The sequence below is a fragment of the Schistocerca piceifrons genome, chromosome 5 (assembly GCF_021461385.2).
Source record: "Schistocerca piceifrons isolate TAMUIC-IGC-003096 chromosome 5, iqSchPice1.1, whole genome shotgun sequence".
In the NCBI taxonomy this organism is placed as follows: domain Eukaryota; kingdom Metazoa; phylum Arthropoda; class Insecta; order Orthoptera; family Acrididae; genus Schistocerca; species Schistocerca piceifrons.
Window position 1 is genome coordinate 155,073,816 of NC_060142.1, and position 14,788 is coordinate 155,088,603.

Below are 14,788 nucleotides of genomic sequence, written 5' to 3' on the forward strand. Positions count from 1 at the left end.
GTGTAGTTGGTTTAGCACGCCGGCACGGTATCACAGCTTGTTCGGTCAGAAGGCTGGTTGGCCTCTGTAATAAAAAAAAACTGAGTGGAAGGAGCAACAAACGAACTTGACCGGATGTCATGTGACGTCCGCAATGACCAAATACAACGATCAACAACGAACAAAATGAAAAATGTGTTCGTTCGGAGGGTTAGCAGCCCTCTGTAATAAAAAAACTGAGTTAATGCATAAACGACGAACTGAAACGGATGTCTTGCGACGTCCGCCCCGAGCAGCTGCAACGAACGAAAACGAACAAAATGAGATTAAAAAGAAAGCGTAATGAGTAGCGTCACTGTCTTGGAGCGATTTGTTCGTTGGGGCGGTGGTTCGCGTCTTGACACTTCCAACTTTTCTATTTCTAACATTCAGGTTTTTATTAGGTTCTGATACTTTATTATTAGTTTACTATAAGTATGTACTACAATATTTGATGTTATGTAAATATAAGTTCACCTTTTTTTGAGGGGTGACTTTGTTCGACTGGCTTAATCTACAGGACAGCTTGCACTACTTGTATAAAGAAATTTTGCTCCTTTTTCTTTTACGCTTCGTAATTCACATGTTGCAAAGATTCTGCTACTGGGTAGGAACAGTGATGAAGTAAGACTAACCTTGGGGTTTTACTAAAATGTGGGAACGATGAAATAATGTTTATCTTATGCAGAGAAGTATTTCAAATTTGTACCGCACTGTTTGTAATGGAACTTTTATAATCCTGTGTCCTTATTGATTGGACATGGTATTTTCCTTTTCGTGGACGATGGAGGAAAACTGCGTTTTAATAATGCCAGCGTGGGAATTTTACGCTCGCCCGTTAGGTAAACAGTGTGAGTTACGAACCAGAAACATGCCTCAGCTGCCGCTGGAGTGCGTTACGATCGCGTATACCACGTTGGGACCCACGTACCGTATGCACAAGCCGAATCGTTCCTGAGCGTTCAGCAGCACGTTGAACTTAGCAGGCTCAACGTTAACGTTCGACAGCGCGGTCCGTGTGCCGACGGCTTTAGTCGGGGAGGCACGACGGCCGTCTCCGTAGGCGAGGAGCCGTTCTCGCTGTCGTGACAGTCTTCAGCCCTAGAGCCGTCCTCACACGGCACCTGATATCGTCCGTGGACGTGGTGCCGGCCGACTATTGTGGCGACTGACAATATTTCTTGCTCTTGGAGTCTTAGCTCTATTCCCAAAGATCACAGCTCAGTTGAGCCAAAATACGGTAGCATGTGGCCTCCCCATATGGATGGATATATTAAATAATGCAAAATGTTAAACTCAACACGGTGAAGGACATTGTGTGAAATATTATTATTATTTTTAATACGTGTCACGATCAAAATGCGATAAACGCTTTTTATTTGAGAATAATTGTACAAGATGAAACTTCCTGGCAGATTAACACTGTGCGCCGGACCGAGACTCGAACTCGGGACCTTTGCCTTTCACAGACAAGTGCTCTACCATCTGAGCTACCCAAGCACGACTCACGCCCCGTCCTCACAGCTTTACTTCTGCCAGTACCTCGTCTACTACCTTCCAAACTTTACAGAAGCTCTCCTGCGAACCTTGCAGAACTAGCACTCCTGAAAGAAAGGATATTGTGGAGACATGGCTTAGCCACAGCCTGGGGGATGTTTCTAGAATGAAATTTTCACTCTGCAGCGGAGTGTGCGCTGATATGAAACTTCCTAGCAGATTAAAACTGTGTCTCGGACCGAGACACGAACTCGGGATCTTTGCCTTTCGCGGGCAAGTGCTCTACCATCTTTTTCTTAAATTTCTTTTATTTGTTTTTCTTTACTACCTCATAAATAGTGTCTACAATGTCCATATGTTGACAAATAGTGGCTAATTAGAAAATTAATTAACTAAGGAAATGAATAAAAGTGAAAATGCCCAGATGAAAGACATTAAGACATTGCGGATAGTACAAATACAAAAGAAACATGCTCCTGTAGCAATGAAATGAAATTCGTGTCGGGGGCGACACCTGCTCACGACCCGACGTTCGATAGAGCAAGAGAGCCATCTATCGACTCGTTCTCCAGACGTTGGTGTAAGACTGGGTCGTCTTCTCGAAATTAACGGTCCGTAAGTGTGATCGATGCCTATCTAGGCTTCTTCGTCTATCTCATCTCTCACCCGTCACACCCCATCTGGCCGGCGGATCGGTAAATTTAAGTCGCAAGTAATTAGCGAAGTCTTGCTCATATTTCTTATGCTGTTGCAGCTTCGTGTGTCCATCCAGGAGAAAATGCCAAAAATCAATTTTGTCCTTTTCCGATTCGTTATACAGGTAGCCCACCACCATTCTCCGTACCCATGTCACTGCATTGGACCGGAAAATAAGATTCTTGGGGGAAAACAGTGTGTCTGATGAAATTGTGTGAGGGGCGGAGCGTAACGGGAACGCCAATATCTGTTGTGCCAAGTGCCACACTGGAGCCGTCCCACTACATGCTAAACGATGTTCATCAATGTCCACTGTTGCGCAGCCTAAACATAGTGGAGTGTCTGCCAAATGAATCGCGTGCCGCCGTTGATTCGTTGCGAACTTCCTATTTACCACCACATACTATGTTGAGCGTACCGACGTTGGGAGTTAAACGTTCCGTATAACGCGCCATATCTGTCGCCAGTTCTTGTCTGGGTACTTCTTTTCCAGGGTATTCCTGGGGCACCGGCGCAGTAAGAGTTGGTATACATCTCGCATCGTCGGTAGTCGTGTTGTTGGGAAGGAATCGCTGACATAGCTAAGCTCCAAAAAATAAATAAATAAATAAATAAATTGACTTGAAATGTGACAGCTTCGGTGAAATATGGCCCACATTGACTGGGGGCAGCATTGAAGTGGGCGCTAGTACATCGGCCAACGCACCCGAGATATTGCGAGATTGACGGCGCCAGTGTCGGAAAATCGTACTGACGAATAACGCCCGTGCCTTTTCATATACGTTCACTAGACCGAGTCCACCCTCTCCAGGTGGTAGCGTAAGCGTTGTGTATTTGATCTTAAACAGGTGTCCCACACTCACGTAGGTTCCTAAAATTGCTTGTATCCGTGATGCCATTGTGCGCGTTAAAGGCAGGACATGCGCTACGTGAGTGAGTCTCGGTGCTAGGTATACGTTAACATAGGTCACCCTCTGAATCATATCCAACGCTCTTAATTTCTGTAACAGCACCATTATCCGCATCAGCTTCAATATGCGTCGGTAGTTACTCGCTGCTGTCCGCTGCACATCCGTGTGGAACGTAATACCTAGACATTTTATGGTCTTAACTAACATGAGCGGGCCTTCCTCCCCCGGTTGTAATCCTCGACCGACATTCATGCAGCGTGATTTCTGTAGATTAAGCACGCTTCCTGCCGCCATCCCGTATCGCTGTATCCATGCCAACGCCGTACGTACTTCGTCGCCTGTCCTTGCCACCAGCATCACATCGTCAGCATAAGCGCGGCAATGAAAGGTCAGTTGTGGCAATGGCACTCCCTCTAACCGTCTTCGGAGACCATATAGACAGGGTTCCAAAGCCATTGCATACAAAAATATCGAAAGGGGGCAACCTTGACGAACTGACCTTGAAATAACAATGTAGTCAGTGCCCCGCCTATTCACCGAGACCTTTGATCGCACGCCGTGTAACAGTCGCATGATCACTAGAATGAAGGCCTGTGGGATTCCCAATCTGCCCATCACCGCATGCAAATAGGTATGATCCACTCTGTCGAACGCATGCTTGAAGTCAATAGCGACGAGTGCCCCACGCACTCGGCATGCCGCTGCTAATGCAATGATATCTCGGTAGTCACCGAGCGCCGTATGTACGTTACTCTTACCGCCGAGGCAAGTTTGATCTATGAGGAGTCTATCAGAAACTGAAGAGCGCAGGCGAGCCCCAAGGATGCACGCGAAAATCTTATAGTCGCAGTTCAAGAGAGTGAGTGGTCTATAATCTCCTGGCCTTCTGCCACCGCGTGGTTTGGGTATTGGGATGATGATACCCTCCGTGAATTCGGCAGGTATCTCAGTCTGCGGTAACAGGAGTTCGTTGTACATCTGAATCCAGGTCCGTCCCATGAGGTATGCAAAGGCGCGGTAAAATTCAATTGGGAAGCCGTCCTGCCCTGGGGACTTGTTCAGAGCCCCCCTGGCAATTGCATCTGTCAGATCGTCCTCTGTTATCGCTGTGATGAAAGTCTCTGCATCCAGTGGTGGTCCTCTATCTGGCATTTCCGAGACGACATCATGTAGTGTCTCGTGGTTCACTTGTACAGGTCCATATAACTGGCGGAAATAGTCAGTAAACACATGCGCAATATCACGCTGGTTCACAACTTGCTTGCCAGTTTCAGAGATTAGTTTCCTGATCAATGTCCTGCGTCGTCGTTGGCGTTCGCGTACTACGTGGTGCATGGAGGGGGTTTCGGCAGCAACTGTGTCCGCCAATCTCACTCGGACCATTATACCTTCCATTCTTAGCCTCGTCAGCTGTAATAACTTGGCTTTTATCCTGCGCATGGCCGTGTGCCTTTCCGGCGATGGTTGTTGCATCATCAGCTCCCTCAGGGCTGTAAAATAAAAATCAGCCGTTGTGCGGTTCCACTGCGATTTGTCCTGCCCGTATCGTATCAACGTTCTCCGTAACGTTGGTTTTGCGCATTTGATCCACCACTGGAGAACCGAGGTGTATGCTCGTTGGCGGCGAACGCAGGTCTCCCAGGCCGCCTCTATCGACCGGCGACATGCAGCGACACGTAAAAGTGCACAATTCATTTTCCAGTGACCCTTACTCCGCCATATCTTCTGACGCGTTAGTGAAATCGTACAGACGTACGCCATATGATCCGTAAAAGCCGCTGGCCAGATTTCGGCATCCAGTATCGCCGTCCGTAGAGCTCGTGTCACATACACTCTATCAAGTCTACTCGCCGAGTGTCCCGTTACAAACGTATAACCCGGTCTGTCGCCATGCTGCAGTTCCCAGGTATCCAGAAGCGCCATTTCGGTAATCAACGCACGCAGTTCCATAATGAGGTACATGGTCCTTTTCGTCGACGACACAATTAAAGTCGCCGCCCACTATATAGTTATCATAGCGTCCAGCGAACAACGGTGTTATCTCTTCGGTGTAAAAGGTCGCCCTTTCTCTTCGTTTTGTGGAGCCAGATGGCGCGTATAAATTGATGAAACGAACGCCGTCGACAGTGATCGCTATGCCACGTGCCGAAGGGAGAGACTTGACGTCCTCCAGTCCTATTCCTTCCCTGGTGAGAATCGCCACACCGCATCCACTTTCATCGTGCACTGAATAATGTGCCTCGTAGCCGTAGAACTCTGGCGGCGATGTGAAACGCACTTCTTGTGGGAGTACAATATCCACGTCCGCAGCGCGTAACATATCTTTCAGCATTTGAATTTTAAGCGGTGTCCGAATGTCATTAATGTTTATCGTTGCAATGCGGTACGCTTGGCGTGTGTTCATCAGTTGTAGGGCGGTGTCATTAAGCGTCTATCTGCACCCCAGGCTGTGGCTAAACCATTTCTCCGCAATATCCTTTCTTCCGGGAGTGCTAGTTCTGCAAGGTTCGCAGGAGAGCTTCTGTGACGTTTGGAAAATAGGAGACGAGGTACTGGCGGAAGTAATACCACACTAAGTTGTTCAACATTTCCCGACCCCTCCCGGCCTCTGGCCAGGACTATCCTCAATCGTCGCGTTCGTATTTTCATTCTGTTCCTGTTGGTCCATTTCTTGCGCCCAGTCCCCCAGCATATTCCCGGAACTGGTCGAAGGATGGGAGGCAACGTTGTCACCGCTCTGATGTTGGACAATTGTCATCTCCACTTCTGCCTTCCGGTCACCAGAAGGAGAGTTCAGGTTATCGTCGCTGTGTAATTCCTGCATCGTCATCTCGGTATCTGTTGAATCCACTGGTCTCAGGTCGATACTGTCGTTGTCGTCCACTGTCCCCTCGGGGCTATGGCTATCGTCAGCAGAAGTCAGTCGACGCTTCTTTCTTCTCTTTGGCGAACGCTGTTTCCGTTGCCTTGCTTCCGCATCGGCTGTTTGGGTTGCGTATCAAATGGTTCAAATGGCTCTGAGCACTATGGGACTTAACATCTATGGTCATTAGTCCCCTAGAACTTAGAACTACTTAAACCTAACTAACCTAAGGACATCACACACATCCATGCCCGAGGCAGGATTCGAACCTGCGACCGTAGCACTCGCGCGGCTCCGGACTGAGCGCCTAGAACCGCTAGACCACCGCGGCCGGCGGTTGCGTATCCTCTGTCTTGTGCATGGCCTATCACGCTATCGGTGGAAGCACTGGCAGCAGCCACCACGGATGAGCCTGGAGCGGCCGTCAGCTGCATCTCTTGTGTGGTGTCCTGTGTCTGCTGTGGTGGAACCGGTGGTCGGAGTTCCAGTCCGTTAGCGTCCATGTTCTCTATAGGGCGCAGCTGCTGGTGCCCATCGGAAATCTCCCTCACATCGCCTCTCAGGGCTTCCACAAAGGTCAACGGTAAGACAGTCATCTGTTGTGGCGCCTGAACGTCATCCCGTGGGGTTTGCACTAAACGTCGCTGGAGGCATTAACGAGCGGACGTGACCTTCTTTTCCGCACCCCGAGCAAGTGCGAGGTTGTCCATCATAGATTATAATCGCTCGACAACCTCCTATGTACAAATAAGAGGGGACGTGCTTTCGCAGTTCTATCCATATTTGTCTCACCCCATTTAAAACGGGTTACGTGGTAAAACTCGTCCATTTTCGGCCACATGGGGTAGAACTGTACCGTATGGTCGAAAGGCGTCGGTAACAAGTTCAGACGGGAACTCAAACGGAAGTTCGAAGACTCGTATAGTACGGATCCCCATTCCCGCGTGATCGACCGTAACCGCACCAACATTACCGTCGGCATGACAGGCACGATACCCGTTCGGTGATCGTTGTAGAATTCTTTCGCAAGCAGCCTCGTCAACAAGCTTGACATAGACGACGCTTGAAACGATCGATAAATTGATTCCCACGATTTCCTGTGTATCGATTTTTACCTCTTCTCTTAATAAACGTTCATTCTCGTGTACCTTTGGTCGTGTATAGTCGTTCGCAAAACTGAACTTCAGAGTCGTTTTTCTGTACGAGTGTGCCATCTCGTTCTAGACTCACAACACCGCATACGCGAAGTTGCTCCGGCGTAAACAAACAGGCGCGCGCACCACAGCGCGGCCGGCAGACAAGACGGTGCGCACTGTGTCACTGCCGAAGGCAGACTACCATCTGGGCTACCGAAGCACAACTCACGCCCCGTCCTCACAGCTTTACTTCCGCCAGTATCTCGTCTCCTTCTTTCCAAACTTCCACAGAAGCTCTACTGCGGACTTTGCAGAACTAGCACTCCTGCAAGAAAGGATATTGCGGAGACAAAGACAAAGGTCCCGAGTTCGAGTCTCGGTCCGGCACACAGTTTTAATCTGCCAGGAAGTTTCATATCAGCGCACACTCCGCTGCAGAGTGAAAATCTCATTCTGGAATCGTAAAAGAATTTTAGTTATAAAGGGTGACTTTTCCACCGTATGCAAACTCTGGAGATTGAGCGATGAGAGGATACGGAACGAAAAAGGTCTAAGGAACTTATGTCTGCAAATGCATGGATTCTAGGCTAGAGACCATTTATTCAATCATACCTTGTTATAGAGACTAGTTTGATATGTGCTGAACCATGAAGTCACAGTTAGAGTATGTGTTGAAAATGGTTTCCATGTTCCTCAACGCCATTGCATAATTACTCCTGTGTTGTGATCTCAGTTGGATCGTTTATTGAAACAATTTCTAGCCCATTACAGGAACTACATATAAATTGGAGAAGGCATTTTCATCAGATATTTAAGCACTTATATCTCAATTTTACTGTCGCAGATGGATGATACAAAGTACCAGGGTGAGTCAAATGAAAACCTTAAATTTGTAATAACAAATCGAAATTCCGCGCCGTTATCTCGTAAGCTGGTAAGCGTGCTACAAACAGCGTCCAGAATGGCCTGTAGGTGGCAACATATCGCAGATGCACACACACCGACGCAGTATCAGTATAAAGATGGCCGCCCCACTTGCGACTTGCACCAGAGAAGAACGGCGTTCCGTTATTCGGTTTTTGAGTACTGAAGGTGTGAAACCTACTGAAATTCATCCATGAATGAAAGTTCAGTACGGTGATCCATGTTTGTCAGAGCAGCAAGTCTACGAATGGAGAAGGAAGTTTGCAAATGGTGTGACTTCAGTGGAAGATGCTCCTCGTCCAGGTCAGGCACAACGAGTTGTGACTCCACAGAACATTGCAGCAGTTGAAGCCATAGTGAAGGAAAACCGCCGAGTGACACTGAATGACATTGCAGCATGTTTACAGACTAGTCATGGGTCAGCACACCTCATTGTGCATGATGTGCTCCAGTTTCACAAAGTGTCTGCAAGATTGGTGCCACGGCAGTTGACTCCTGAAATGAGAGAACGACGTGCTCATGCCTGTGAAGAACTTCTTCGGCGCTTTGAACGAGAAGTTGATAGTTTCCTTGCAAGAATCGTTACTGGGGACGAAACCTGGGTCCACTTCCACCGACTGGAAACGAAGAGAGCGAGCAACCCAGACCTTGCCCCAAATCATTTCCATATGTTTGGACCACTCAAAGACGCAATAGGTGGAAAGAAGTTCCGTTCTGACGAAGAGGTACGTCACGCGGTGGATGAGTGGTTGCGCGGACTACCAAATGAATTTTTTCTAAAGGAATTTATGCACTTTATAAGCGCTGGAGGACTTGCATTGAGCGTAGGGGAGATTATGTTGAAAAGTGATACAGCTTTGTACCACTTCTTCACAATGAATAATATTTAAAAAAATATTTAAGGTTTTCATTTGACTCACTCTCGTGTATGTACAGTAGGTGGAGTATGGGAGGAACAAAGAAGATGTTCATACATTCGTTTCACATGTTGTAAGCTCCACCACATTGTCTCAAGCTTAATGCTAGAATTTGAAATAAAAAAATGTAATTATTGGTAACTTATGTAATCAGTATAGTGGTTTTACGAAGTAGTGGGATAATAATAATGATATTTCGAAAGTAGTTTAGTTTCGAGACCCAAACACTAGTACCACCAGGTTGGCAACCACTGTTCTAGCGGGACGTATATGTCCCACATAAAATAATTATATAACTATAAACAACAGGCCGGCCGAAGTGGCCGTGCGGTTAAAGGCGCTGCAGTCTGGAACCGCGAGACCACTACGGTCGCAGGTTCGAATCCTGCCTCGGGCATGGATGTTTGTGATGTCCTTAGGTTAGTTAGGTTTAACTAGTTCTACGTTCTAGGGGACTAATGACCTCAGCAGTTGAGTCCCATAGTGCTCAGAGCCATTTTATAAACAACAATTGAAATTTAGCAACATGGCCTCACTCGGTGGCCACTCCAAAAGCAGAAAACCAATTTTTATAGTAATTTTCAAAATTTTAATTAATTCGGTTACGAAAGGGTTAGGGTTTAACCGATTGTGTATACAGTATACAGGGTGGTCCATTGATAATGACCGGGCCAAATATCTCACGAAATAAGCATCAAACGAAAAAACTACAAAGAACGAAACTCGTCTAGCTTGAATGGGGTAACCAGATGGCGCTATGGTTGGCCCGCTAGATGGCGCTGCCATAGGTCAAACGGATATCAACTGCGTTTTTTTTTTTTAAATAGGGACCCCCATTTTTTATTACATATTCGTGTAGTACGTAAAGAAATATGAATGTTTTAGTTGGACCAGTTTTTTCGCTTTGTGATAGATGGCGCTGTAACAGTCACAAACGTATAAGTAAGTAGTATCACGTAACATTCCGCCACAGCGGACGGAATTTGCTTCGTGATACATTACCCGTGTTGAAATGGACCGTTTACCAATTGGGGAAAAGGTCGATATAGTGTTGGTGTATGGCTATTGTGATCAACATGCCCAACGGGCGTGTGCTATGTATGCTCCTCGGTATCCTGGACATCATCCAAGTGTCCGCACCGTTCGCCGGATAATTACGTTATTTAAGGAGACAGGAAGTGTTCAGCCACATGTGAAACGTCAACCACGACATGCAGCAAATGATGATGTCCAAGTAGGTGTTTTAGCTGCTGTCGCGGCTAATCCGCACATCAGTAGCAGACAAATTGCGCGAATCAGTAATTTCAAAAACATCGGTGTTGAGAATGTCACATCAACATCGATTGCATCCGTACCATATTTCTATGCACCAGGAAATGCATGGCGATGACTTTGAACGTCGTGTACAGTTCTGCCACTGGGCACATGAGAAATTACGGGACGATGACAGATTTTTTGCACGCGTTCTATTTAGCGTCGAAGCGTCATTCACCAACAGAGATAACGTAAACCGGCATAATATACACTATTGGTCAACGGAAAATCACGATGGCTGCGACAAGAGGAATATCAGCGACTTTGGAGGGTTAATGTATGGTGCGGCATTATGGGAGGAAGGATAATTGGCCCCCATTTCATCGATTGGCTGCGACAAGTGGAATATCAGCGACTTTGGAGGGTTAATGTATGGTGCGGCATTATGGGAGGAAGGATAATTGGCCCCCATTTCATCGATGGCAGTCTAAATGTACAATGTACGCTGATTTCCTACGTAATGGTCTACCGATGTTACTACAAGATGTTTCACTGCATTACAGAATGGTGATGTACTTCCAACATCATGGATGTCCGGCACATAGATCGCGTGCGGTTGAAGCGGTATTGAATAGCATATTTCATGACAGGTGAATTGGTCGTCGAAGCCGCACGTTCACCGGATCTGATGTCCCCGGATTTCTTTCTGTGGGGAAAGTTGAAGGATATTTGCTATCGTGATCGTCCTACAACGCCTGACAACATGCGTCAGCGCATTGTCAATGCATGTGAGATCATTACGGAAGGCGAACTGCGCACTATTTAGAGGAATGTCGTTACACGTATTGCCAAATGCATTGAGGTTGACGGACATCATTTTGAGCATTTATTGCATTAATGTGGTATATACAGGTAATCACGCTGTAACAGCACGCGTCCTCAGAAATGATAAGTTGACAAAGGTACGTGTATCACATTGGAACAACCGAAATAAAATGTTCAAACGTACCTACGTTCTGTATTTTAATTTAAAAAACCTACCTGTGAGGCATATTTTTTTGACTATTACAGCGCCGTCTGTCACAAAGCGAAAAAAGTGGTCCAACTAAAACATTCATATTTCATTACGTACTACACGAATATGTAATAAGTATGGAGGTTCCTATTTAAAAAAAAAAGCAGTTGATATCCGTTTGACCTATGGCAGCGCCATCTAACGTGCCAACCATGGCGCCATCTGGTTTCCTCCTTCAAAGTAGACAAGTTTCGTTTGACGTTTATTTCGTGAGATATTGGGCCCGGTCACGATCACTGGAGCACCCTGTATACGTGTATACTATGTGTACGTGTAGTGTAGCAGTAATAGCTAGAGGTTGTTGAAAAGCGTCTGCAGCTTAGCTGCAGACTGCTGGGTTACTCACCGGTGCCGATGCCGATGGTGAAGTAGAGCGTGAGCACGTTGCGCGCGAACACGCTGACGGCGAGGCTGGCGCTCGCCAAGATGGCGCCTGCGATCGTCACCGGCCGGCATCCGTACTTGTTCACGAACGAGCTCGAGATGGGACCTGCAGGCGAAAACCACGTCACATACAGCAAAGGTACTTCATCTAGAGATTAAGCCATGTCACCTTTGTAGGACAAGGCGTCAGCTGTCCGGTCTAAAAGGAAAATACGTGGCACTACGAATAGCCTACACAAGAAGCCAACAAATTCTTAAGTTTATTTGTTAATCATGTGACTTTTATGTAATCCAAACACGTGCTTGAACATAAATAATACACAATTATGTTCAAATGGCTAAAATGGCTCTGAGCACTATGGGACTTAACATCTGAGGTCATCAGTCCCCTAGAACTTAGAACTACTTAAACCTAACTAACCTAAGGACATCACACACATCCATGCCCGAGGCAGGATTCGAACCTGCGACCGTAGTGATCACGCGGTTCCAGACTGAAGCGCCTAGAACCGCTCAGCCACACTGGCCGGCACAATTATGTTCTCACAGAGACTGATACGCTCTGTAGCATCTCATCCGGTTACCGATATTTGGGCTGTTCTTCAGAACCAATAACGACGTAACAGGTACCGAGGGCACCATGCCTTTCATAGACGGCGCCACCAGAGGCGCTACATCTGTTCGACGACGGGGCCGATTTTCTACCAAAGACGTCTGAGAGTGTGCATGTAAGACTAGGCCTTCTGACCCAACTATTCCAAATTGGGGACTCATCTTCACCTCTTACAGCTCAGTGGGTTTCGGCTGAAATGAACCGAGATCAACAGCAGCCCACTTGGTCCTAAGTACTACGTTGTTCTTACTAATTCATACAGTGCTCCTTACAGCTGTTTCTGCTGATGGTGGTCCATCTGTCAGATTCCGTGTGGCACTGTTGCTGTTGGTGTGCCCATCAGATGCAGACAGTAAACATGAGAGTTCCCTTCGTTCTGTTCGATAGGAGTAGACTGGCATCAGATTTCGTATTTTTACTTTCCTCATTGCCATAAAAAATGTGGCACTGCACTATATACACACCCATTAGTCTTCTTCTTCTTTCACTTGCGCCTTTGTCCCGCAATGGTCGCAGGGTCGGCGTGGTTACAACGGAATTGGCAAGGTTAATGGAAAGGGGTGGCCGGATGCCCTTCCTGCCGCTACCGCATACCCCCCAGGACGGAATCAATGTACCCCAGCTGTCTGCGTCCAGTGTAAACCATGAAATAGTGCGGAAGTGTTATAAATGTCTGCGTGTCGTGTAACTGAGGCGGGATGTGGGGGCCAGCCCGGTATTCACCTAGCGGGATGTGGAAAACCGCCTAAAAACCACATCCAGTCTGTCCGACACCCCGGCCTCCGTCATTAATCGATCCGGGGTCGGCGCGCCAACCCGAGTCCAGGAAGTAGCGCGTTAGTGCTCTCGGCTAACCTGGCGGGTATACACACCCATTAGTCATCTACACTAAACATGTGCACTTACGACACAACACCACTTTGTGAAGCAAGGGTGTCACCGCGTGCGAAGTAATACAGCCTTTACAACTGGGGCTCTGAACCTACAGCCTTTGGTCCACCAGTCAGCACTGCCATATGGCTAAGAGCATAACCAAGGTATGTCAGGCTGGCCGCCGTTTCTGTGTGGGCGCAGTTCTGTGACGAGCGAACAGAACCAAGGAAACGCAAAAGAAAGAAGAAGAGGGAGAACGAAGTAGGAGGGGGAAGAACAAGAAGAAGAAGAAGAAGAAGAAGAAGAAGAAAAAGGAGAAGGAAAAGGATTGGAAGGCACTAAAATGGGAGTGTGGCGGAGATGTCTTAAAGGAAATCATGAAGAGATTTGGGTTGGCCAGTGCTGAGCAACAGTCTCATAAGACCTACCTCTTACCTCTTCCTGGCACAGAGATTGTTATGGCTTTGTACTGCTCAGCAATGAAACAATGAAAAAGGAATCACGCCATTGTTGTCAGCAAAGAGTTTAGGGACTGTGTGTTTTCTATGTTTTGAATTATATTATACAAAAAACGTTACTGGAGAGGATACCTTTTACTTCATAGTAGAATCATGTTGATTTCCATAAACGAATAAATAGGCTATGTAGCGATGAGCATTGAAAAAAAATGAGGTGGTGTAGGCAGAACTGATGGGGGAGGGTGGGAGCGGGTGGCACCAAGTTTTCACTGATCGACAGTTACCTAGGCTTATCATACCCTCAAAACCCCAAAATGAGGACACTATTAACGCTTTTAAGTCTAGTCTGCATCTTTATAGTGGTGCTTGAATGTTTTTCTTCGTTTGAAATGAACAAATATGATTGTTGTACCTCATATCTCTAGCGTAACCCAGGTAATCGACACTAGCTTGGGATACTTTTTGATTTCGAATAAGAAAGTACGATTGCCAAAAACAGAGACTGCCGTGTTTCTGTCAAGATCAGGAATAAACACTTTAGGACTGAGAGTAAAATATGATTAGCTCAATTTTATGTCAGGTTACCTTCCATTTGGAAAGTGGGTGCACTGAGCGACTGTTATGTGACATAAATTATAGAGTGCCGCAATCAGTCGTCCTTTTTTAGATTTTATTACGCAAATCCAGATTTCGGTTAGTAGCTAGCCATTCTCAATGCACTATTTTCTATTCTCAATGTATGTAAGTCCCTGTTGTTCGGGCGTCAGTCACAGTTCTTTGAATACCCATAGAATAGAGCTGATAACATTGCTATCCAGAGTGAAAGTAAAGAAGAATTACATGATCAGCTGAATGAAATGAACAGTCTAATGAGTACGGAGTATGGAGTGAGAGTAAATCGAAGAAAGACGAAGGTAATGAGAAGTAGTGGAAATAAGAACAACGAGAAAATATCAGGGCGATATTCAAGAAAGTAGATGAAGTTAAGGAATTCTGCTATCTGGGCAGTAAAATAACGAATGACGGACAAGCAAGGAGGACATCAAAAGCAGACTAGCAATAGCAAAAAGGGCATTCCTGGCCACGAGAAGTCTACTAATATCAAATATCGGCCTAAATTTGAGGAAGGAATTTCCGAGAATGTACATCTGGAGTACAGTATTGTATGG

The 14,788-nt window shown here is 46.6% G+C and overlaps 1 protein-coding gene across 1 annotated transcript in view; it reads right to left on the reverse strand.

The window, feature by feature from the left end:
- Positions 1-14,788, reverse strand: part of LOC124798823 (monocarboxylate transporter 12-like) — a 661,199-nt gene that overhangs the window by 65,169 nt on the left and 581,242 nt on the right. The window contains exon 3 of the mRNA XM_047262352.1: positions 11,638-11,781. Coding sequence (XP_047118308.1) covers positions 11,638-11,781 — 144 coding nt within the window. The remainder of the gene's footprint in view (positions 1-11,637; positions 11,782-14,788) is intronic.